This window comes from Anarhichas minor, unplaced genomic scaffold (assembly GCF_050575085.1).
Source record: "Anarhichas minor isolate MPS153535 unplaced genomic scaffold, ASM5057508v1 ptg000014l, whole genome shotgun sequence".
NCBI classification, from domain to species: Eukaryota; Metazoa; Chordata; class Actinopteri; order Perciformes; family Anarhichadidae; genus Anarhichas; species Anarhichas minor.
This window is the reverse complement of record NW_027466460.1, coordinates 10439906-10466930: the sequence shown is the minus strand read 5'-3', so window position 1 is coordinate 10466930 and position 27025 is coordinate 10439906. Positions and strand designations below refer to the sequence as shown.

The 27025-nt window shown below is 41.5% G+C and overlaps 1 protein-coding gene across 3 annotated transcripts in view; it reads left to right on the top strand.

Annotated features, from left to right (window-relative positions):
* Positions 1 to 25282, top strand: part of lrba (LPS-responsive vesicle trafficking, beach and anchor containing) — a 176545-nt gene extending 151263 nt beyond the window's left edge. Inside the window, exons 47-57 of one of the 3 annotated variants that reach the window (XM_076091415.1) lie at positions 1046 to 1213; positions 7370 to 7459; positions 9460 to 9637; positions 11010 to 11075; positions 12827 to 12982; positions 15487 to 15654; positions 15813 to 15872; positions 20005 to 20103; positions 20234 to 20430; positions 24156 to 24307; positions 24961 to 25282. In XM_076091415.1, coding sequence (XP_075947530.1) covers positions 1046 to 1213; positions 7370 to 7459; positions 9460 to 9637; positions 11010 to 11075; positions 12827 to 12982; positions 15487 to 15654; positions 15813 to 15872; positions 20005 to 20103; positions 20234 to 20430; positions 24156 to 24307; positions 24961 to 25051 — 1425 coding nt within the window. In that variant the 3' untranslated portion in view covers positions 25052 to 25282. Of the gene's footprint in view, positions 1 to 1045; positions 1214 to 7369; positions 7460 to 9459; positions 9638 to 11009; positions 11076 to 12826; positions 12983 to 15486; positions 15655 to 15812; positions 15873 to 20001; positions 20104 to 20233; positions 20431 to 24155; positions 24308 to 24960 lie in introns of all 3 variants that reach the window. The other 2 variants (XM_076091417.1, XM_076091416.1) reach the window with 2 other exon arrangements.
* The last annotated feature ends 1743 nt before the right edge of the window (positions 25283 to 27025 follow it).

Sequence of the window (27025 nt, the reverse complement as noted above, 5' to 3'; positions counted from 1 at the left end):
ATTACACTCCTACATGGGGCTTAAGACACATATTGGTTGATAACATTGTCATTCTCAGCCCTAGTTAGTTTGCATGTTTCCACACATTAAACCTGAAAACCTTTCATATCTTTGTCTGCTGTTTTCAAGGAAAACAATGTTATCATTCCCTTTCTGGTGATATCTTCTCAACGCTTATCTTGTTAAGCCTCTCATCAGTTCAGATTATGGAATTTGTGAAGCATCAAAAATTCAGTCCTTACTCAAGTTGCAGTAAAAACATCATCATACCTCCAGGGCGCACGGTCTTGTCTTTATACCCATGCTTTCATTTCCTGATTGAAAGTTGTAATTAAGAGAGTCTGGAAGAATTAGATGCAGAATGAGCTGTCAGAAAGTCGCATTTAAGTGAGGGATGCGTTGGTCTCTGCAGTAAAAATTTAAATGATATAAATTGCCATTTAAGTGTAGCGAGGGCTAATGTTTTGTCACAAATTAATGTGACACAAGGCAGCAATGACAATCAAGGGCTGCCTCATTCTAATTTGGTCGTGTTTAGAGGGCTTTTGTGAGGCGACAGCTTTACACAAATTAACACAATTGCCTGTTTTTATGAGGAAACCATAAATGTTTTTTCCCCTCCTTTGCCGGCTAATGAGGAGAGAAACAGCTTGTATCTCAGCGTTACGGCAATGCAGAGACGTCTGCAGAAGAGCAACACGGTGCTCTTATCCTCCCACAAGCAGCAGAGAAAAGAACAAAGACAGAGGCTGAAATGGCTCCCTAATGAACTGCAAGAGTTCTCTAATGTTTTGATGTTCCCATATGATCAGATATGGATTTACTCTGCTTTTTGCTTATTATAGAAATCATTGGCAGATTCTGTCATAGGAGCAATTAGAAGGATATTCTGCTTTCTCCGAGGAATTCATCTTTGTGGGGCATTAGTAATAACTGCTGTGCAGTAATGGGATGAGGAACACGAAGTAGCATTTGGTTATAGTATGTTCTGCAGCTGTTGACATTTACAATAGTCGTAATCCTCTGTCCTCTCCTTCGTTTACAGGCTCTGGAGAGCGAGTTTGTGTCCTGCCAGCTCCACCAGTGGATCGATCTGATCTTTGGCTACAAGCAGCAAGGACCTGAAGCCACCCGAGCCCTCAATGTGTTCTATTATCTGACCTATGAAGGTGCAGTCAACCTCAGCTCTATCAACGACCCCATGCTCAGAGAGGTGAGGCTTATACTCGATACACTACCTAATTTATGCAAAACCTTTCGGAGAAATCTTGTGCTTTACACGGTAAAAACAACAAACATCATAATCATGAAAGTGTTAATCATCAAAACAATAAGAGCAATAGCACTATTCATAAAACAATAATTCAGGTCAAGCAATATGACATACAACATAGTAAAAACATTAAAACAAATGGATAGCGAAGGCTAGACAATAAAAGTGGAATTTGAGAAGAGTCTTAAATAAAGAGACAGCACATGCATATAAGCACATGCATATTTACTGTATGTACTACTCGGCTGGCTTTACTCCCTTGACAGATCATGCTGAGTAAGGGGAAAAACATATTACAGTAAGTACACTTGAGCGTTAGCACTCTCAAATGGATGCTTAATCTGACTATATTAGAAAAGCATCTGTCCATTCAGTGCATCTGTATTTCAGGGATGTTTGTGATGCCATTAGCCATGTTAAATTGGTTGTAGAATGGCGTGGGAGAGGTAAGCAGCTAACAATCTACTGGCCGGTATTGCTGAGCAAAGCCTTTTCCCTGTGCGATACCTCTGAAAGCACTCCACCAAGTCTTCCACTTTAACGCCTTAAAGCCTCCTACTTGGCTTTCATTCATTATTCATCCCCCTCACTTTGAACTGCTGCGCACACACACAAGTTACATTGACCGGCTGAGAAGAAACCACACAAAACACAACGCTGAAAAGAAAAACAAAGCTAGCTTGCCCACAGCCAACACCGGCCTGACAACTTCACCACTCTGCTGCAAAAGGCAGCTAGCCAGCAGCAGGCCAATTGACCCTGCTCCCATCAGCCTCTTTGACGTCTAAGTTGTATTGCCAAAGTAGCACACATCCTATTTTGACTTGCGTCAGAGTGTAGTCGCTGGGCTTTATAAAGGAATTCCAGTTCATTACAACTTGTTTCTGATTTTTCCAGTTTTGGCCATCATTTGCATTCATGCACCAAAGTAATTGCTGAGATCTGGAAACACACTGACATTGCTATCTTAATCAATTTATTATCAAAAAGTGAAACTGCAAGTATCTAACCAGGGTCTGATTGTCCCACTGCTTGTGTTTCTTGCCCTACCAATAGGAATGATGGACGGAACACTAAAAACAAGTCGTAATAAACCAGATTTATCCTTTAAGCAGAGGTCCTCATAGTATTGAGGTCTAAATGGAGATGAGTTCAGAGTATATCAAGCGGCTGAGCAGCCTTTTGCCTCCGCTGTTCTGCTGCCCTTCATGCTCAGTGACTGCAGCATCACGGACACCAGGGGTAGATTATTGATTTATCACCCCATTCACCCTAATTCCCATCCAGATGTGCTTTGGCCTTTAGCCGTGCGCACACACACACACACACACACACACACACACACACACACACACACACACACACACACAGATTCATTACCAGGGTGCTCTGGTCATTTCCACATTCAGCCAATTACCCATTATTCTGGTTAACACAACCCAAAAATTGGAATAAAAAAAAGATCACTGGTAGACCACTATTTCTGGTAAGCTGTTCCAGTGACAATGGGATGGATAAAGCCACACACAAAAAGAAAGCCGTCAGAGGCAGGTGCATGCGATTTGACTGCTATTAAAAAATTATTCTGCTTATGACTGCAGGAATGCACATTTTGGATATGCATACTTCCAAATATATGCTCTTTAGTTTTGCTTAGCATTTTATTATCAATAAATAATTCAAAATATATTTTCTTTTGCATTAATATAACTGTAGGAAATTAACTAGATCAGCGTAAATATGATGGTGCTCTCCATCAGTGTCTAAAGTGTTTATATTGTACGCACTGGGTTGTATTTTATTGTAAATCCGTTGCATTGCTCTACAGCACAAAACAAAGAACATGCTACTGTTTTTCCCTCCAAAATACGCTGTTTGCAACTTTTTGGGAAAACATAAGGCTGTTTATTTACATTAATTGTCCCAATATATATCGTAGTTTAATTGAAAATCAAATTAATGTTTTAAAATACTACATTTAATATATGAATATCTTGTTATATAGATAGATTATAGATTATATAGATATTTAATATCTCCAGCATACATACGTGTAAAATATGAATAAAGCAACAAAGTTTGTTGTTTTCTCCTCCCACTCCCACTCTGATGCTATGAGTCCAATCTGCTGGCTTTCACCTTTCAAAAACAGCCTCAGTCTGAGCGCTTTAATTAGTTAAATAAACCAAAGCAGTGTTATCCCTGTCAGCTAAGCCAAGGCTCTCCTTCAACCGTGTTTATACGGAAGGAAGCATGCCCTGTGTGTGCAGATGGTGGAAGCAGAGTTTCAGGCCTGGGCCTCGTCATGGCCGGGCGCTGGGGGGTGGCTGAGGACTACAGGAGCTTTGAGACTGAAGGCTTTGGGTCTGAAAATGTCCCCAGAGTCTGCCATTACTGAGTGACAACGGTTTCAGCCCTGAGCTGGGGTCTGGGCCAGGCTAGGCTGCAATCGGACAGGCCCCGGGGCTGTTCATTGTCCGAGGGATCGGTCACAGACGTGTGTGTGTGTGTGTTTATTTCTGGGTCGAAAAAAGGTAGTAGATTGGGTAGAGTTCTGTATTCCTGCCACGCTGTTTGGAAGCCTCTAACTCCCACCCGCCTCAACCAAACCTCACACACACGCACTTTGTATAGATCATACCTTGATATGTTTGTACATACATGTGCGTGTATACATCCATTGATATGTGTATACCTTTGTATATTTATCCATGCTCATCAGCATAAATGCACTCGGTTGTGTGTACATATCTGTTCTCGGAGAGAGTTTGGAATATCTCGGCACAGATTAGGGAATGTTGTGGAGACCACTGCTGTGTTTTTCAAAACCCGTGATTACTTCCTGTCCTGCCTCTGCCGCAAGTCAAAACTCACCCCCTCTCTCTAAGAGAACTGCTGTGTGTCTGCAGATGCATTCATGTGTACGTAAGTGCACCCGTGTGCATGGCATGCGTGCACATCTGTGTTGCCTCTCAGTGTATAAAGAGAAACACATCCTGTGTTGCCTTCTCATCGTTGTACAGGGCTTCCCCTCTTTCACATGTGATTACGGAAAATCCCACAGCCACTCACTCCAACGACGAAACACAGAGCCCCGTCTGATGGTACAGCGTTTGCGTAATTCGGCAGAAGACGGGAAATATACCCACGCGAGTGAACCTGCTTTGACACTCACCAAACCCAAGGCGCACTGGTTTATTTATTTTTTAGAGAGTATGCCCCTCACTGTATTCATTATTTTTTTTTTTCTACATTTTTTAAGAGACTGAATATCTAAAAACCAAAGAGCCTGCCGCCACGCTGCTTGTCAACAACACAAGGCCATTGTACTTTTTATTCAATTCACAGAGTGAATGTTGTTGAGTCGATTTGCATAAAAGCAGCGTGTTTTACATGGAGATCCATCTTGTCAAGTGGCTGAGTAAATCAAAGGGCGGGTTGGGACATCGGAGCCGAGGGCGTCTCAGCCATTTAAATGTATAGAATATAGAAAACCTTCATCAGACACGGGCCAGCGCCCCTAAAAGAGATTGGCCTTGTGGATGGCCCCTCATATAATCACCTGAGCATTGCATTGGCATATAGGGATAGGACATGCTGACCTAGACTCGGCCACTTTCCAACGTTCCACAGCCTCGTAAATGTCAGAGCTGAACTTAATGAAGATGGGTTGAGTGGCTTTACGGAGTCTCTTCCTCACATTAGCTTAAGCAAAATGCTCCGCTCTATAGGCAGAGCAGAGGAGAGGCACTTTCACCTTGAACGATGCACTGATGCCCTCTCGCTAACGGACTAACTGGATGAGATGTACACTGTTAAGATTCTCTGTCATGATCAGTAATGAGGTCAGGTGCAAAGTTGATCTTTGATATCAATAAACGAACAGAACGGCCTTTATTTAAAAACATTTTAATTTGTGCAACACACCAGTCTTAATATAATATACCCTGGATCATGGAAGCGTCTCTGTCAGAACTAGTATGCTTGCACACATGCATGTGTTTAGGTCAACATACAGTGAACACGGGGCCACAGCCACTCCTGCTAACGAGGAGATAGTTTTAATATCTCTTCAAAAAGTGTTCAATCTGTTGAGGCAGTACCAAACCACACAGCTGACTTAACTTAACGCTTGTGTTTGCAATTCAGTTTTTTATTTTGGATTTTTTTTGCCCCTATACTTATCGATACGAATGCATGAGATGCACACCTTGTCCTTCTCCGTTTTATCCACGCTCTCATTGAGAGTACTGATCACGTATCATGAAAGCCAGCGGGGAATTTATAGCGTTTTATACACAGAATTATTTGAGCATGTTATTATGCTCAAAAAGACAAATTAAAGGAAGGGAAAGCAAAAGGAAGAAGCAAACCTACCAGAGTGAAGAAAGTGTACATAAAGTTGTGAAAAATTAGAGTATTTGCTGTAAAGTATTGGTGTCTGTGATGTATATAGAATCATTTTTTAGTGCTTGCTTCTTAGCAGTAGTCGACAGTTGAGTTCGCTCCTTCTCTGCGCCTCTCTCTGGTCTCTGGTTAGTTTCAGACAATGGGTATGAGCAGACTAACTTCCCAACCTTTTTCTCATGGAAATACCATATGCAGGCCTCAACCATGAGCTCATTCTCACAGGCCTCGCCAAGTCAGGCTCAAACGTCTCAGCCTACACACACACACACACACACACACACACACACACACACACACAGGCTGTCGCTCCCACACAGCTAGTCAAAGTGCACACCAACATACTGACGGGTCTGTCATCGTTTTGTGTTTGCCATTTTCTCTCTGGCTGTTCCTTTTATAAAATGTATTGGACTCCATTGGAATGTTGTTATACAAATTCCCACAGGCATCTTGTGTTCTTTTGTTTTCTGTGTTTTGTATGTTTCAGAGATTTTTTATTTTATTTTTTTGTGTTGATATTTTGCCAATGCAACAATTTTCTTGTGTAAATTTTAATAATATTCACATTTTATTTTATTTTAAATTGTTTTTTTGATCACAAACATTTTCTGGGTCTAGCTTCTCAAATATGAAAATGTGCTCCTTTCCTTTTTATTTATTTGTTTTATTTATGTAATTGTAAACTTAATACCATTGGGTGGGTTTTGGACTGTTGGTCGGACATGGGTTAGTGGTTATTTTATATTTTTCTCCATTATTTAACAAACAAATATAAATCAATTGAAATAGTAATTACCGATTGATCGATAACAATTAGTAGCAAACATAGATGATAACAGTGTGATGGTGTAGAGTATCGGGATACGTTGGTGTAGGCCTGTGCATCTATACACTGCTGTTCCACGCTGTGCTAGTTGGCCTGACAGTGAGCGGTGTGATGATGTCCAGAGGCTGCTCGGCCGGCGTCTGCTCTGACATTTATGGTCCTATACCTCTTCATTAACACCACCTAACCAGCCTACAAGCCGGCCTGTCCCGGCCCTCCTCTGATTCTGTGTGTGGTTGTGGAGGATAAATTGCTGTGTGTGTGTGTGTGTGTGTGTGTGTGTGTGTGTGTGTGTGTGTGTGTGTGTGCGTGTGTTTGTGTGAGAGAGGGTCAAATAGTGAGAAAGTATGTTTATATGTTTCACATGTGTTCATGAACATGAGGTTTTCCCCATGCAGCATTTATATTCATCTCTTTGTTTTCTTTTTGTTGAGACTCAGGAATCTTAGATTACTGTTTATTATAATACGATATAATTTGGGGTGGACTGATGTGACTGATGTGACCGTATAAACTGTGAGACAGGAGAAATTTTTATTTTATAGTTTCTAAGGTATCTATCTCTTTAATATATTTGTCTCTTTACAGTGTTTTTTCATCAATGTGATGTAGCGCATTAGTTTTTCTAGCAATGTTGAAGTGATAGAAATCTTCCTCCAAATTGCCCACCCCTCAGGATGTGTGATATTATCATTTTACAACTCTTTACTAAGGCCTTTTTGTTACATTATGCAACTTGTATTTACCTTTTTAAATTCTGAGGCACAACGATGCAATAATAACTCCCTTTTCTCTTTTCTTTCACTCTCCTGTCATTTTCTTTGCCGTTCCTTCCTCTCTCTTTCTTTTTCCCCCTCTAGGCGGTGGAGTCTCAAATTAGGAGTTTTGGACAGACCCCCTGCCAGTTGCTCATCGAACCACACCCCCCCAGAAGCTCAGCCATGCAAGTGGTGAGTGCTGCACATACAGTCCATGCAAACAGATACTCAATGAAACACACACACAAACCACTAAACCTGTAATCCTTCAGTCTGAAAATACTATAATATGATATGGGTCAGCAGCCAACTGGGCTACAGTATCGACCATTGTGCTGCCTGTTTAATGCCGTCTCTGACTTCTGGTGTGCTCTGATATAAGGACTCTGCTTTGCTTTATAAAACCCTTCTTCTTCATTTTTGACTCGCTCTTTTCCTCCTCCATTTACCTCCTACTTTTCTCTTTATCCATCTACAACTGTGGGAAAATAAAATCCTGGGTTTGAAAGCATCTCCTCTCTCATCATTAGAGAGGTGTGTGTGAAAGGAAAAGATCACAAGCATTTGTGTGCATGTGTGTTTAGTAAGAGGTATGCAGGGGAAAGGCACAGCTTTGAGCTGGAAACCTGGGTCTGAGCCAGATTGTCTACCTGAGCTAGAAGCGGTGGAGATCAGCGAAGGAGAGCGATGAACAGCAGCACTGAAGTGACGGCTTTTTAAGGGCCAAAGGAGTGCAGTCACTGTGCCTGCTTGTGATGGGCCAGGGCCCCATGAGTCCCTATTAGTGTGGTGTCCCTGTGGCGCTGACAGCCGGCTGTAGACCACCACCCAGCGCACACATGCACTCACAGACACAAACTCAGACGATGGCTTTGAACCCGCCTCGAAATTCCTACGAAATGTTTTATTTTTTATTTTTACTCCACCACATATATTTTTCAAACATAATATTCAGACGCCATTATTCAAACACATTACTAACCCTCCCCGCCCGTCCATATTCCTTCAAAACGCCCTGTTCTCTTTGCTTTTACATGTTCTCGCTCTCTACTGTCTCGCTCGTGCAAGTGTGTTGTCAGTGTCGGCATCTGCCCATGCTAGTGGTAATGATACTGTCAGTGCATCTGGTTAGCTGTCAGACGCACCGGATTTACTCACGTCTGTTCCCGATGTTAACACTGATGTTCCTCTTCTTTACACGCAAGGAGGGAAATGGCTCTGTGTAAGAGCTGCTTAGTACAAACACTTTGTAAATGGCTCTATATGAGCTCCTGTCTAACAGTCTGATAGGTCAAGAAAGTTACTTTTTTGTTATGACTGCATTGTAGTCAGTTTCTCCTGCTGTATATTTATAAGTTTAATCTTATGCAAATTTAATTCATACATATTTTATACTTTACGACCTCAAACGATTATTTTATTTTTATATTCAGCTGACAGAAAATTAATCAACAAATATTTAAATTGATTATTCATTTGGGTCATTTTATCAAGAATTTACTAATTTTCTGTTTTATTTCTAACGCCTAAAGATCCCTTTCAAATATGTTTAAGACACAAAAAGTTCAATTACTTGGTAAAATTACTATAAATCACATTTACTCCTTCTTCCTTATTGGAAAAAAAGGGAATTGGTGTATATGCAATTGTTTTCGATTTCAAAAGAGTGAATGTCTTCTAGTGGACAGAAAAGTCCGTTCTTAGCCTCAGAATAAAGGTGAGCACAAACTTTCCTCTTCAAGGTATAAACAGGCTTCTAGTGTGAAACCTTGAACATGCGTCATTCTGCACAATGATCACACAGTTCTGAGTAAAAGGGGACTTTAACAAAGTACCTCGTCTTTTGTAACACTTTTAAAAAATATACTTCAGTTGAAACACATGATAAATTCTTTCTATTTCTAATTCTCCTGCATCACTGTTTTCCCTTGTCTTTTACCTAAATCTCTTTTTATTCAAACCAATGCTACTTAATCTCTGCTTGCTGCTATCCTGCTGAAGCTTCCTAACTTTCTCTCTGTCCTTCTTTTTTCCTCCCTCTCCCTCTGTTTTTTTCCTCGCTAACACCGACTGCTTCTCTCGTGGTTCTGTTTGGCTCTTTGTCTGCCGCTCCATATCTCGGCTCTTTTCCCTCTCTTCCCTGCGTCTCGTTGTCTGTCCCGTGTGTGCCTGAACAGTATCTTCTCCTGCAGAGCCCGCTGATATTTACGGAGCAGATGCAGCAGGATGTTATCATGGTGCTGAAGTTCCCGTCCAACTCTCCTGTGACCCACGTTGCGGCGAACACTCAGCCGGGTCTAACGTCACCTGCAATCATCACTGTCACCGCCAACCGCATCTTTGCCGTCAACAAGTGGCACGGCTTGACTGGTGAGAGTGTGAACATGCACTCGTATTTTTGACTCTAAAAGTTGCATTTAATTGAATGAATGTATGACTCAGTGACTCTGCAGCAAATGAATCTCGAGGGTATGGCAGGTAGGTTAGAACAATCTTTTGCTCCAACAGAATCCTCATCACATTTCCTCGGTTCATCTCTCTCCTCGATACTGTTGTCTCGATAGGATGGACGTTGATTTGGGAGACAGTTGACTGTGTCTACTGGATAGCAGTATCAAATGTGACACATGCAGCAGCCAGCATTAGGTCCCACGTCCACCTCCATAAATCAGCCTCTCACTTCACAAAACCTTATTTACACAACGTCCATCCGGCCCTTGGAAGAAAACATTCAATTTGATATCTCTGAATTTACGAGGATGAAGACTGATCGGTTTTTAGTAGAACCTCATCCATGCGCACCAAAGACCAGACTGATTAACCTAATTGGTTTAGTGAGCTGGCATAATAAACAAGATGTGTGCTGGTCAGAAGTGGTTCATTAATTTAATGGAGTCTTCCTGTGGCTGTTGGAGCAGATAAGAAATAAAAATGTTAAGATGTTCGCATTGTTAATTCTTCTCAACAGGACGCATGCCAACAATAAACATGGAAATTTGTTCATGAGCATGTCGGCAGACATTATTCACATTTTATTCTTTGCCTTTAGAGTAGATGCAGCTGCTAGACAATGTGCACACTGGTATTAGTCAACTCGTTTGGTTAGAGGAATGGTTTAGGTCGGCTTCTCAAATGTTAGTTTTAACTCCTATCTGTGTAATATTTTTGTAAATTTAATATTGTTTTTTGCACAATTGATCTGACAAAATGAGCAATGAAAGACATTTTTCAGCATTTTATGATATTTTAAAGAATAAAAAGTCAAAATTTGCAGTCCTTCTCAGAGGAGTCACATGGATTATTCTATGTAACAAACCAGTTAGTGGGTCAGGTTAGCGCTCCGCCTCTTTTGCTCTCAACTCTTTGCCTGCATGCAAGCAAAGCACGCTCAAACGCGATTGGTTGATTCTACACGGACTACAAATGGAAACCAGAACACTTCCGAAGCCAAACTCTTGTCCCATTGCCTACAGATTCTGTATTCATATGCAGATATCGCTTTGAAGACATTAGGTTGACCAGAGAAATGCATATTGTAGCAGTTAGCATAAACAGTTATGTTCTCTGTGGCCTTGGTGGCTCTTTGACATAATTGATGTCTAATTTGCAGGAGAACTCTTGGGCCAGCGGGTGACACTGGAGACTTTATGGTTATAATTTTCAGTCTGGTTATAATGAACTGAAAGCCAGCATCTACTTCACATGATTACAATATTAATCCAATCTGTCTTCTTCTTGTCAGGTCATCAGAGCTCAACGGTGCAGGACCAGCAGTACCAACTTCCTGTGGAAATTGACCCTTTGATAGGTATGCTGTCATTCATGGCTGTAGAAGAGTCCACACACATGTGTATTCTTCACACAGTGTGAGCTTATATATGCATGAAATAATTTTATTTTTTTATAATTAATTTTTTTTTTGTGCGGATTTGTGTATGAATCCTGCTGGCGTCTTGGTGACTCATGGCAGTCGGCAGCGGCGTGTCCCTGGACAGTAGATTAGAGTTGTTTCTCAGCCCGTGCCCCAGTTCACTCCTCATGATATAGGCCCTGCTCTCACACTAAACCATTTGCATGCAAATTGGAATGCAATGAGCTGTGGCCTAGGCCGGCATTTCATCATCAACTCCCCCTCTTTCTCCCTCTCCATCGTCCCTTCCCTCCCTCCCTTTCTGCATCCTCTTTGGTTTAATTTGAGCGGAGGGAAAGGACGCGTGTCAATGGAAATGAATATGAATGTGGTAATAATGTGTGATTGAGAATGCACGGCGGACGGCTGTCAGGACAATATGGGCGCCTCTCATCCTTCACGACTTGTTGATGAGCAGGAGAAGAGTGCCGAGCTGCAGTGATGTATGGGATGCACTGGTGGAGCAGGGAGAGACGAGCCACTTCTATCTGCTCCCACCTTCGCCTCCGTCGCTTTGCTGCAGCCTCTCATAATCTCATGCACATCTGCAAGGGGGGGGGGGGGGGGGCTGTTCTTTCTCTGTGAATGTTGTGGTCACTCTTGGTCTCACCAGAGCATTTACACGCGTTTCTTTTTCTCCAAACGCTTGACTACTGGAAATAACCAGGGTTTAGTCTCAATTTAGTCACACGTTCAGCACGTACAGAATGTCTCTCCTTCGCCTCCCCTCTGTACAGGCAGAATGAAAGAAATCTTTTTGCATCTGTATTTATACTGCATGTTTGTATGAGAGCTCTACTGTGTGTGTGTGTGTGTGTGTGTGTGTGTGTGTTATCTGCCCTTGAAAGTACATTTTTCAGGCTAATTTGATTCAATAAATCTTTAATATTTTCTTTGACATTGTTGTTTTGTCCCATCTCACACTTTGTCAACGTTTCTAACACTAAAGCATAAATAATGTGCGCGTGTGTGTGTTTCGGGGGAGGTAGAGGGGATTTTTGTGCTTGTCAGTAATATATTTACACTGTTTGCATTCCAGGAGGAGTCTGAGCTAAACACAGTAAATTGAGGATGAGTGCTGAGCCGACTGTGGCTTTGGGAAATGTTAAAAATGGGTTGAAGTATTGGTGGTAGCAGCTATGCTGGACTTTCTCAGTTTCCGTGCTCCGCAATCTTCTCCGACACCTGTTCTCCAGTCCTTATGACCCCACCAAACGAGAAATACTTCACAATGGACATATCTCTCTAGAAGAAGAGAGAAAGATACCACTTACAGAAGAGAGAATGTCAATAAATTAGCTTTCTAACCAACCGGTGGCTAAATGACACAACCACGATGAGTTTGCAGTGTGTGTTCTGACTTAAGTGCTGTGCTCCCTCTATCATTACTGTTTGACTCTCACAGAAAATGTGAAGTCCCGTAAACTTAACATCCAAGATGTTTTATGTATTCTCTCACAAATCTTCTTTGCACTGTTCGCTGAAACTTAAGTGGCGGTGCATTGGAGTGTGAGCTCTTATAGCTGATATATGTAAACGGTTAACTGTGTGTTGGATCATAGATTTTATATTTCTGTGCACATCTGAATATTTTCAACGTGTACCCTTTTTTTTTTTTTTATTATTTGCTTTTTTCCCCCCCCCTCCAGCCAGTAACGTGGGCAGTCATCGTCGGCAGATCTCAGACCTGCTAGATCAAAGCATTCAGATCAGCTCGCAGTGTTTCGTCATCGCAGCCGACAACCGCTTCATCCTTCTGTGCGGTTTTTGGGACAAGAGCTTCCGGGTTTACTCAACTGACTCAGGTATTGTGTAATCATGGTACATTTCCCCCCTGCCCCCCTCAGCCCTCATATCGTCAGGATCACAAGACACTGTTTGGTTTCTTTAAGAACAGGGTATTTATAAAATGCCACATCATGTATGCATTAGCCTAGACAGAGATTTACATGCTGTAAATGTGTTACTTCATATTTTACGTTGTCAAAATAAGGAAACCGGTTTGTTAACCATATATCACTGTATAATTTGGGTAAACCATATTTGGAGTCTTAACGTGCACATTTTCTCTGCCACCAAACTCTTGGCATGAGATCTTTGCTTCAGTGTTTTTATGTCTCACAGCAGACAAAAACCTAAATGCAACGGTTGAATACTTGTAATTTAAATAGTGAAAAGAATTTTATAATTTAGTTGGAACGGAACAAATTTAACAGAAGAACTTGCTGCTTTGTTTCTGGCACACGAGCCACATCAGGGTGTATTTTTGTACAATTTAATTCTCGCACTGATTTCCAAATCTATCGGGCGCATTGCCATGAAATTTACTGAGCACAGTCATTGTACCCAGAGGATGAACTCTTTCTCATTTAGACTCTCCGTGAGCTTTCCTCTTTACCCTCGAGCTAATATGTAAATTCTGAACATAAGATGTCTCCCAAGCAAATACTGCCATGAAATTTGATGAACACATTCATTCTTTTGAATGAATAAACCTCTTGATGTTATTCGACCCCATCGCCTTTCCTCTAGCACCATCCTCAGGACAATCTTTTTTCACTCCACTACTAGTAAGGCTCTAAGAAAGACAAAAAAAACCCTCATCAGTATGTTTTTCATTTTGTCTTGTATTATGGAGTGCAATGAACATTGCAGCCTCTAGCAGCCACTAGTAGATTCTCAATACTGTAAACAACAGTCTCAGCTGTTTGCCGTGACCCAGATAGTGGGCTCTGTTTACTGTACTGTGCTGCATTGTATTGCAGCTGTACCAGTGGAATAGCTGTAAATGTACTCAATTATTTACAACAGTCATGCTCTCTTCATTTTCTCTTCTTATTTTTGCCAGTTGGGGCATGATAGTTGTCAATTGGTAATTGTAGCCTAATATCTAAACTGCATCATTTCTTTAAGATATTTTTATTTGTAGCACAAAACTTAGTAGAGTTCAGTGATTTCTTCTTGTACAGTTACTATAAATGATGGGGGAACATCTATTGCATCAATAATGCTTTACCTCATTATACCCTATATATGTGTGCATTGCATGTGTGTTTGCAAGTAATCCATACAGTCTCTCACAGTGGCATTGTATTTGTCTAGAGACCACTGACTTGCTCATATACTCGCAAGCACACATGCAATGCAGACATTTATACTCACACAGGCGCCATCAGGTCAGGGGTCCTAAATGAAACTGTCTGAAGCTTCATCTGTGTACCCCGCTCCTCAGCTCTTCTCCTAGTACCCCGTTCAGAATCGTACATCTACACAACAGACTCAGATTCAATTTCTATAGGCCAGGGCCTCCCTCTGTCTTCAGTAGAGGGAGGGATGGGAGCACAGAGATGGCTCTATTGTGTGACTGCCACCGAGGTGTGCGACTGGAACGTGAACACGGTTTAATCGCACACGCTCAACAGCTGCCACAGAGGTCCCTAAAGCCCCCAGGTTAAAGAACTGAGGGGTTTTATCAATTACAAGACTTGATTGGTACACGTGCACAAAACACATAGCCTCATACGCCTGCATGCACACACATTCAATTTAATCTGTCTGTGTGCATGCAAGTGTGTGTATATATGTGTGTGTGTGTCTGTGAGCAGCTTGAGTGTGTGTTCAATATGAACTGCATGGTAGCCATTATTGCTGCAGCCATCATTACTTATTTCCAGTGTTTATAAAGATGTCAAACATTTTACGTCTTTGATGTCTCTGTTCTTCTTTGCAAGTTCAGTCAGTGACCCGCCCAGTTTCATAGCAACACTCATTTTTGCGGTGAGATGCAGCTTAATTATCCGATGGACAGTGATTTTGACACCCAGGCAGAAATGTCATGTGTTGCAAACTATCCACTGTTTGACTGCAGAGGTCACACCATGAGGAGCGTAATGAGTATTAGACAGCTAGACAGTGAAGCAGTGGTCTGGAAATCTGACAGCAATTAGCCTCTTTATATATACACATGGAGCGCACTGCATGTCCACGGGCGCACACACACACACACACACACACACAGAGTTGGAACAAATATTTATTCTTGTCTGGGAATTAGTAGTCTTCTGATCTTGTGTGGATCTTGTAGAACTACTAGCCAAGCAGACAGATGAACAACAAACACATGGCTCCAAAGAACTAGCAATAAATTCACACTCAGTTTTTGTCATTTAAGTGCAACGTGAATTTATGTGCTACATACCGAATCTTATATTGTTCAAATGTTGTTATCTATTCATTAACGCAGCATTACTTTCTTGTTTACAGATGAATGAATGCTGATTCTTGTCCGTATATTTGTGTACTTCTGCAGGCAAACTGACTCAGATAGTGTTTGGGCATCGCGACGTGGTGACGTGTCTGGCTCGCTCCGAGTCCTACATTGGAGGAGACTGCTACGTGCTGTCGGGCTCCAGAGATGCCACCCTGCTGCTGTGGTACTGGAACGGAAAGCACAACAGCATTGGAGAGAGTCCAGGCAGTAAGTACACAGGCAAACCTGCCCGATGTGAGCGCGCGCACACACATACACACACACGCACACACGGGTATTCTCTGAGTGCTCTCTCTCCCAGACAGTTGTGACTGTGTGATTTACGGCCTCCCTCTGTAAAGTAACAACTAGTTTCGTCTGACCAGGCCAGGCCTCCTGCATACAGATTGGATTTCGCAGCACTGTTGCAGCGGGAACAGCTTTCGGTAATGTGTTTGAGATTGTGTGTGAGGTTTCTGTGAGACCAGATATTCTGTATGTGTGTGTGTGTGTGTGTGTGTGTGTGTGTGTGTGTGTGTGTGTGTGTGTGTGTGTGTGTGTGTGTGTGTGTGTGTGTGTGTGTGTGTGTGTGTGTGTGTGTGTGTGTGTGTGTGTGTGTGTGTGTGTGTGTGTGTGTGTGTGTGTGTGTGTGTGTGTGTGTGTGTGTGTGTGTGTGTGTGTGTGTGTCTTTAATGTGAGTGAAAGTGTGGGCCACTTAGACGTTAAATGTGACGTTGGGGGTCGTCCGCCAGCACATGAAAGTTCACCACCATCCGAGGGCCACGGGGTCACACTAGTCGATAAAAGTGAAAAATGTCATGGGCCTCTCTTACGTTACCATAACATATGGCATTAGCCACGATCAAAGCATCGCACACACATTGCTCAGCCCTTAGTCAGCTCTGCGCTAATTTGGTTAGCTTAGATTGGCGTACATGTTGTTAAGTGATCCATTACAAATGGGCTGAAATTTATGACTAATTGTGATTTGGTTAATAAGCCACATTGGTTTTTGATTTGGGAGACAGCGTAGGTTGTTCGTCACTTACCTCATTTACATTGATGTGGGATGTTGGCATCAAGAAAAATATTTTCCTATTCCAGCAAGTTAATTCACAGGGATTTTATAAATATTTTATAAAGGAAGAATAAATACTTTTGCGAGTTAAAAACCACAAGTAAACATAAGCCCCGTTTTTCATTCTCTGCTCTCATTTTAAATCATGTTTTTCTCTTTTGATCACTTTAATTTGACTCAACAGAAAACATAACCGGAACGACAACATGACAGAAAGTATGGTCACTTTAAATGAAGGATGTGCCGTGTAGATGTTATTCTATTAGCTGACGTTTCGGCAACATTGTGACTTCTTTAGGACCGTATTGTTGTAATCCTTAAAGCAGATCATTTGCATTTCCTTATGGTAGAACAATGCATGTTGCAAGGTTACATGAGGATTTAGATGAACTGACACGAATCGGGATATCTGTACTGTAACTCGTGTCTTCAGGTTCAACAATCAAACTCGTATTTTAGAAGAATCATTACATGCATAAAGGGGTTCTGTGTTTACATACCAATGCATGTGCTGTACATGTTCTTGTAAGCATGGTTTGTTTCGGTATAAGCTCATTCGGCTCAGTGCAGTTACCACGCTGTAGCTAGAGGAGCAGGCAAAGCAGTCGTCATCCTAACCCCTCACCACCACAATGTGATGCTCCATTGCCCCAGACCGCAGGAGGCTCTCCCAGACATGAAGCTCAACTACACACGCACACACACACACTCACAAAATACATAGACGGACCACTTTACTTTATTCCTTTTCCAAAAACGAAACACTTTCAAGCTAAAGTCACGGGAATGAGAGCACATGCGTACACGCACACCTTCCTTCTCATGCGTAATGCCCTGTGAACATCCCACACACTTCATAAGCCCGACACAAATGCCTCTGAATGGCTGATATGCACATGTACACGTTGACCTATACACACTCAGTTCCTGCTGCAGACAGATGTTGTTGTCGTGGTGCACAGCAGCAGAGATTCCACAGACACCAGTGCCATCTGCTGGTCACAGAGGGGAAACCAGTTCAATGAGTCATCTATTTAGTAATAGTATAGTAATAAGTTGCACTGTATTCATGTTGTTTTAAAGGAAGTGCAAAGTCTGAAGATTAAAATATTATTTATCTGGAAAATCATCTGGGTTGTTTGAGAATAACTGTAAATTATTATCTACTGATTGGTGTCAATTGTTTTAAGATGCACAACATTTTCACACCAACATGTACATTGATCCACATTTATTATCGAACACAGGCACATACTTATAGGTTTGTGTTTAATGACATTTGATTGAGTCTGGATTATCAAATGTGAAATGCTCATTACCCCCTCGTCAAATTCATTGAGGTTTAGCTTTTGAGTAACAAATATCCTAAATGACTGATCATTTAATTACTAAAAATGTATCTTTGATACAAAAATATTAAAACACTAATACTCTTGTAATACTACTCTTGTACATCTGCTTCTTAGCTAAAATGATACCCAAATGCTTTGTGCTTTGTGCTCTTTGCTAATTTAATAAAAAGAAAAAGGTGAGATATCTGGCTATTTTACCAATTTTAAACGGGAATGGAGCTGTTTTTTTAATCCAGTCTCTACACACACACACACACACACACCTTGTCCACACATGTCTAGATAGCTGATACCCTCCTCAGTGTCCCAGCTTTAGTCATATACAGGTATAAGATTGTAATCAGATGTGGCGCTAATTCAAACCAAATGGCAGGTAGAGGCTGAAAAGGTTAACTGATACACCAATATATCAGCTTTATTGATCTACCAACATCATGCTTTAATCCACCGGCTTGTCGGTCATAAGTTTGCTTTTAGTGACGATAAGGATGTTAGCCAGTTAACTAAATGAAATGTAGATGTTTAGGCTGCCGGCCGGGTGGATCGAGCTGGACCACAGTTTGAGCGTCTAATGCGTATTTGCAAAGTGGACAGAAGTGCCGGACGTAGGGAGTTTAAACTATCAGCTGGCATTAAGAAATGTTGAAGTCAGTTATTTGTACAAAGTTGTTGTTGTTTGCTGTTTATTATACATTTTACATTATAAACCTCCTGTTATTCTGAAACTCCTTTCCAATTCTTTGTCTCTTAAAAGTTACTGAATATTTTTTTTTACCAGAATCAATGTATTCATTGTATTATCCTCTGTTATATTCTAGCCGCTGTGTCTGTACATTAGATGGTTTCGTTGATAGGAAACTTTGCTGACGCCGTCTTTATACGTGACTGGAGTTTAGCTTGTCCTCCAGTTTGCTTTTTTACAACAGGGCTCAGTGAGCAGTATGGTCTGTAAAGTCTTTCTGCTTAATCGAATTAAGGTTTAACAGTAGCTGTGGCTTTTGGGAGAAAACCTATCCGTCTTATTAGTGAACCTGTATTGAGTTTTATGTCATATAATTGAATTAAAGAGAGCAACTTCGCTTACAAACTGAATAGTTTGGCCAAGTCAGGCATTTACTGTATGAAATGAACAATATTGGAAACTATTTTACTTAAACTATATTGCTGTGAACTTGACTTGAAACAGCAAAGAAAATGGGGTCATTGAGGTCAAGACCCCCTACCAGACATGAAACCCTCATGAACCCTCACTCAAGTTCAGCTTTTCTGCCCTACTACTCTTACTGGTCACTGCACACACACACACACACACACACACACACTGCTTCTTTACACCACAGTTACATTTATTTACATGCTGTCATCCAGATCAACACTTTTACACAATGACCAAATGTTTGGCTACATATACAATACATCCATCTACATTTGTTAAAGAATAATTCAATATAACGATGCAACAAACTCCATGTGAGAGTGCATGTGCTCGCAGATAAAGAAGACAGACGGAAAAGTAAAAGGCGATTTTGTTATGCCGCTCGCCCTGACAGCTCAAACCAAAACAAAATCACACAAACTTTGTGACTTGGAACATAGCTTACTCTCATTCCCTCTGTCTCTCTCTCTCTCTCTCTCTCTCTCTGTCTGTCTGTCTCTCTCTGAGTAGTGCAGGAACATCTGGATCCAGTAAAGGCAGTCAGGGGGAGAGGGTTTTACAGATAGGGAGAGGCGGAGGGTGACAAGTGCTAGAAAGGGAGAGTGAATGAGGAGAGAAGTGTGTGTGCAGGATAACAGTCTTAAAGTCTGTGCAACAAACTGCAGTACATTCTCATATAAATATAGAAAACACATTTCCTGCCAGCTGAAATACTAATTATATTTTGACTGTTTGACTGTTAGTTCTACACATTATTGTTTGTCTATGCTTTAATGTGGTTGTTCATAATGTTTTCTTAACTGGATTGACTGCCTTCATTTTCTAATGCTGAAGTTATTCTACAGTATTACTCAGCACTAGCTTGTGCTTTAATTTTGTATGTTGCTCCCTCTAGTGACCAAAAGTGGTAATACATTTTTTAGTGACGCTGTTATATATGTATATGTATATGTGTATATATATACAAACCTCTTGTTTGTGTTTTCTAGCAGAGTTTACTACACCGCGGGCCATCTTAACAGGCCATGACTGTGAAGTGACATGTGCAAGTGTGTGTGCAGAGCTGGGTCTCGTCATCAGTGGCTGCAAAGGTGAGATTGACTGTCTGTCTTTGTTAATATGTCCAAATGATATGTTTTATATTTCACAACAAAAAGACAGATTTAAAGAATCGCCTCCCTTTTCTGACTGGAGTTATCATGTTGTCTTATGTTGGTTCAGAGGGTCCTTGTCTGATCCATTCCATGAATGGGGACCTGCTGCGGACCCTGGAGGGCCCCGAACGCTGCGTGCGTCCCCGTCTCATCCAGTCCTCCTCTGAGGGGCACTGTGTGATCTACTACGACAAGGGACAGTTTTGTCACTTCAGTGTCAACGGCAAACTGCTCGGACACATGGAGGTGGAAGACAGCATCAAGGTGAGGATATTTAATACCTGCGTGCATGTGAAAGTGCACGAACACATGTATGCCTGCACCACGTCAGTGTCCTCTTACTGATTAAAGGCTTTCTTGTGAGATGTGAGAAAGGTAGGGGTCTGCGCACCTCGGGGCAAACTGCAGCTTCACATCCCTTTTTATTCCCTTTCACACGCCTGCAGCAGAGGAAATGGTCCTTTTGATCCACAGCCCTGTTGTCGGGTCAAATTGCGTCAGCGGCAGTGGTGGAGAACATTCCAGAGGAGCGGTCAGCTCTGGACACCAACACCATTAACTACCCTCCAGCGCAAGACGACACATTCCCCCGTTTCCCACATTTCCTCCCTCGTGGTTAGAGTGACACAAGATAGCGGCTACTGCCTTTGGTTTCCCGACCCTTTGTTTCCGGTTTGGCCTGGGAAATGTAAGCTAGCTCTGACAGACAGCCGCACGCCTGTTTCCTATTAAGAAAACCCCTCGTGTCCCGCCTCCTAACCCGCCAACCAGCCCGCTCTGAAGCAGAGCCAGAAATACAACTTGTAGAAGACGTGATTAATGAGCACACGCAGACAAATGCTGATTGATTGTATTCAAATCATAGGGCAAGTTGTAAGTGTTCAGGTTGCAGAATACTTTATTGTGTCTTTAAGAGAAACTAATGGTGGTTTTAGATGCTGGTAGAGTTTCCCAGAGTTCCTTTTAAAGCAGTGAAGCTGTGGCTTGGGAACAGTGTGGGCCACTGCCGGCCTTGTCAGCTCTCTTCTGCTGTTGTAAATTCCAGCCATGTCAGATGGCATTAGGAAAATCCTAACATCTTGGAGTGAGGCTGTGAGAGTCTCCACCCCCCTGGTTTGAGAACAGTATTTAGTCCACCCATACATACCAGAATCAATCTTCTCAGCCCTCAGAGCCTCTGCGCGGTATGACTCCAGGATAAATAAGTGTTTGTCCTGGTCTGCAGTATCCACTTAGAAAGAGAGAGAATATTTGCACTGTGAATTTATAAGGTTCTTGAGTCGGAGGTTAGATGACAGGCTAACAGTCGGCATCCTAGTCTAATAGCAGAATCGAGTGACAGAAGCCATACTGAATGGATTACAGTCTTTTAAGTACTCGTATAACTCAGGCAGTGTAACCATTCCAGCAGTTTCTTCACTGCCGTCGTCCGTGTAACGGGGGGGATTAACAGCGCCATAAATTCAACTTTTTTACCTTCCCCTGTCTCAGAATCCACCCACTGTTCCCCCGAAAGAAGTAGGAAATATGGGCATTAAACGTGCATGTGTTTCTGCTGGAGTCATTTTTTAGTCATCCGAGCCCGGGTAGACATCTTAGCTCCCGCAGAGCCGTCGGCCATCTTGTTTGACCGCCCAGTGGCAGAGGCCTGATTTATAATGTCTGTCTGCAGCCTCCTACCTGGCCTGGCTGACATGTCTGCCAGCTCTCCTGCCTCCTGCTGAGCTTCAGTAAGGTCATGGACTCCATTAGTAGAGACGCAGGTACATTAATACAGCACTGTAGCTGGTAAATAGCTCTTATGTTCCTTTCTTCTATTATTGTGTAGTATGTCATCTGTTCATGCAGAATATTGCTTTGACATAACAAGATGTGACTGCTGGTTGAATCGAATATAAAGCTGCACCAGTGAATATTTTTATATTAAGAGGATTAAATGACTGCATGTAACGTAAAAGGGGTTGCTGGGGGGGATGATTCTGTAGTTCTTTGGTTCACTCTCAGCTCTTATCAACCTCCTTTCAGCCACATCAGCAAAACAGCTTTGATAAACCCACTGCACACTACATTTCTGTCATCAAACAGCAGACAGTGTTAGCATCTAGCTAACACTGTGAAGCATTTAGAAACGAGAGGCCGTTTATTTTTTCCAGGAGTTGTTTGAGAGCAAAGCAGAGCTAAACGAAGATATTTGGCTTTAAATACAACTCCCAATGAATGTTATGTCGGCTGGTTGTGTGAACAGCTTACTTGTTAACATGTTCATAACAACTATAAAGGTGATATGTCGTCAGTGTTGTGCATGTTATCTTCTGCTGCACCCAAGTGGCCTAAAATCGAATTAATGCTGCTTTAAATTGACAGTTTTTCAATAAAAGGTAGCCGTTTTTATGGATCACAATTTTTCCCCAATGTTCGCACTGAACTTCCGTCTGTGTGTCGATCATGATCGGCTGAATTAAGCATTATCTTTGTCGCTGTTGTCAGATTAACTCTGACTGTTGATACACAAGACAATTACCATCCACACAAAACAGACCCACACCACACAAATGAAACTCAGCCGCGCTCCGCTCCCACCCATCTTGCGCGATGATCTAACGTGGCAATTATGCTGGAATGATTCTCGAGGCCTCCCGCCAGCATGCGGCATGCAGGGACATCATTGTGTGCCTGTCTGTGTGAGCGCCTTCACATGCACGTCTTGTGCCTTTCTTAAGCGATGATGAGAAACAGAGCTCCTATAATTCAGTGTGGTAGGAAATTCCACAAATGCTTCTTATACAAAACATTTTGCCTAATTTAGACTGTAATCGTTCTACTTTCATCCACCGTGTACCGCTCTTGAAGGGATATTTATGTTTTCCTTACCGAGTCAAGTTCCTGAAAATCACTTGTTTCAACTTCAGATCTGAAGTTTAAGTATCATTTTCCCCATTTAAAGCGAGCCTGATTCAACACACATGCTGCTGATGATTAAAGTGTCTCTTGCTGAATCACTGCAGAGCGGCCGCAGCTGAGAGACGGACGAATTCGGTGTCATAAAAACCACAAACGAGTAAAGCTCTAAATTAGTGTCGTTCTCTCCTTTTAGAACTCCCATTCTGCCTCGTCATTTCATCGGCTACGGTTGCTTGCTGATTGATGCTCCTGACTGTTTCAGTTTCAGCTTCCTCTATGCACTGCGCCCATAATAGACTCCAACACGAGACGTGATTTGTGTACGCCCGAGTCCCGGGGGGACCATTCAGCTGTTACAGTTTGCAGGAAAAGCAGATGAGACGAGTAAATCTCCGAGGCCTCGCTGTGGGGAGCCATCTTTGTTGCCAGTCAGGGTCTGTGTACAGAAAGCCCCAAAGGATGGCGGTGCTGACCTGGGATCTTTTGTCGGATCACATGACCTCGCAGTATGAGCTTTACTTTGACATAAGAGATAAACTGGTCCCAGATCACCAGTCCTATTCAGAGACTATTTATGCACGTGGTTCCAGGCTGAATAGCTTCGCTGCTCGGTTTGTCATTTGTTTTGAGCATTGAAGGACGGGTAATAGATGATCAAAAAAGTCAGGCAAAGTCACCTCACATTGTACAATAGACTTTATAAAACTATGTCAGATCTGGCTCAGAGGTAGAGCGAGTCGTCCTCTACTCTACAAGCTCCTCCAGTCTGCATGTAGAGGTGTCCTTGGGCATGATACTGAACCTCAAATTGCTCCCGGAGGCTGTGCTGTGCTGCTTCAATGTGCAATAGATAAGATCCTGATGAGCAGGTGGCACCTCGCATGACAGCCTCTGCCATCAGTGTGTGTGAATGGGTGTGTGAACGCTGACTTGTGTGTACAGTGCCTTGAGTGGTCGGATGACTAGAAAGGCACTTTGTAAACCCAGTTACCATGTATCTGACATATTACTGTAAAAGCTGTAATGATTGGAACGTCCCAAAACCACAGAGTGAACACACAAATGGTTTTCCCTTCTGTCTTTGCCAGGCCATGTATCTCAGTCGGGACGGCCAGTATCTGCTGACAGGCGGCGATGGAGGTGTAGTGTCTGTCTGGCAGGTCCACGACCTCAAACAGCTGTTCACCTACCCAGGCTGTGACGCAGGAATCCGCTCCATGACCATGTCACATGACCAAAGGTAACAACACCTACACACAGAGAATGTAGCGCCCAGCCAGAAGAAAATCACTTTAGTAATGTAGCAAAAGGCACTTGTATTTATTTAGAACTGATTGATGATATTATCGTTAGTCCATTGATAGAAGATTTATCATCAAAATGTTTGTATTGATTCATTTCTTTAAAAAAAAAGTTGCTTTATACTCGCTGTACTCTTAAAATCTTTGTACATTTTATATAACTGAGTTTTGGGCTGTTGGTTGAGCCAAACTAGTTATTGGCAGTAATTATGATAAACATTGTCCTCTATTTCTTCATTTTTTTACAATTAATCAATTATATGTAAAAAGAAAAAAATTAACAATTACTGGATTATGAAAACAGTTGTTGGCTGTTATGGGATAATTAATATTTTTTTCTGGTGTAGTAATAACTTCATGCTGTAGCTTCATCTATGACATATTTAAAAGCTGATCATGTCTTCTGTGTGTAAAATCGTGACCTGACGTAACTGTAGATGTCAGGTGGAGTGAAAGGTAAAATATTAATATTAAGTACAGTGCTTGAGTTGGTTAAACAAAATGTTACATCTGAGATTTCTCCAATTTAATAGAATTTTAAAGTAAATAAAACAAACATAACCTGCTGATGTTCCCTCCTAACTCCTCTAAGGTGCATCATAACCGGCATGGCATCTGGAAGTATCGTGCTCTTCTACAACGACTTCAACAGGTGGCACCACGAGTACCAGACCAGGTACTGAGCGGACAACAGCAGCGACTTGACTACTGACGAAGATCCAAACAGCAAGTGTGAACTCTTATCAAAGGCACTATCCTGTCTATATCCTGAATGTATCTCAATAAAACTGTCCAGTTATAATAAAAAAAAAAAAAAAAACACTGAACTATTTTTAAAAAGGGCATTGCTATATTTTGTAGATCAGATAGAAATCTTTCATATCAATCACAGGGTGTGGGTTGTACGGTTAAAAACAGATCTATTTTTAGCTGTAAGAGTCTATTTTCGTCTCCTCCGGAAAACAAACGCGGGACTTGTGGGGAGCTTGTGAGAACCTTTTCTCTTGACTTACAAATCCAAATATTTGTGTATTTTAGGGCGAGTGGTTTATTTTAATTTTTTTCCTGTAGGTGTGTGGGGAATTATTAAGCTATCATTCACTTTTAACAACAAAGTTGGTAGATAGGAATTGTATTGGACAGGATAAACAAAGAGGGAATATAAATATATAAATATATATTCTGTTTAACTGTACTCCATATTTAAAATTTCCTTTCCCTCTGTACTTCTACGCTTGCTAAGAGATTGCATTTCTGTGCATGGCTCACTACACATATCAGTGAAGAACTATTGCGTTATCATTTAATACTTCAAACTTCGATGAACACAACTTCCATCTGGTTTTAAAGATGAGCTTTATGTAAAGGACGATGTCAGGAAAATTATGTCCAATTTCTTTCCCAAATGACTGAATAAGCAAATAGGAAATCATTATTGATGTCTGTGATGGAAGAATGTGTATGAGCGTCATACCAAGTGCCCGAGTCCTCTTCGAGTCCTGTCTCTCTAACAGCAGGGTGAGATGTGCAATGACAGGAAGGACTTCGTCTCTGGTTCTTTCTCTTCATCACAGGATGAGTGATTACGTTGAGGTGTGATTCAGTGATAAACTGCATATTCCTTTTGATCCTCACTAAAATAAACGTCCACTTGTATCTCTTGATTTTGGGGGAAATATTCCTTTAAAGTTTGTGCTTTGAATCTCCGGTTATATGAGAACTACCGGTATCTATCAACCAATGTTTGTTTTTTTTGTGTGCCGAGTTCTGACAATAAAATGGAATTTTATAACTTGAATTGTCCTTCGTATGAGTGAATTTCTTACTTAGAATAACTGACTCCATAGCATCCTCTAGTGGCCAACTGCTTGTTCCACAGTCACACGACGTCTTTATTGTATATTTGCTGTCATTCTGTTTCTAAACAGTACGATATTAAAAGCAGCCACTCTATGCATCATTGCTCTAGTTTGACAGATGATTAAACTGCTGTAGAACTTGTCTTTTCATCTAAGTTTCCCATTACAAACTGCATATGAAAGTCTACTTTTAACAAGGAGGCAGGCAGTGGTATGCATACAGCTTTCCTGTAGAGGTAAATGTAATAAGTAAAACTTACTAACTGGTTAAATGCTGTGGAGTTCATAACCGGTGCAAAACAATACAAATCACTTATAACTTATTTCTAAGATGCTCACTCTGGCTTTGATAAAGGCATTAAGCCATGAGCAGTAGCTAGTGGTTAGGCACAAACTCGTCCCATTGACAACAGAATTCATATAATAACAAATAATAGAATTGCAAATATGTTAAAAGCAGTAATACTGACACGTGCAGAATAGAATAGCGATAAGACTAAGGTAAACAAAGTGAAAAATTTAACAAACAAAATGTAAAATCACAACGAAGGTTAAATACGAGTAAGAATATAAAGTGTATAAGTAATACTAGCACCAGTGCCCAATAGAAACTAAGACGGAACAAGTAATATTGAGAGAGTGTCGATAGGATATAAATATTTCATAGAAAAGCATGTAATAAAAAATGTACTAAAGTAATTGATCATTAGAAAGTCATAGTTTATGTGTCATGAAAACACCGTTAAAAAGTTATTTTGTAGTATGTCATGAATCATAAAAAGTCATAGTATACTATGC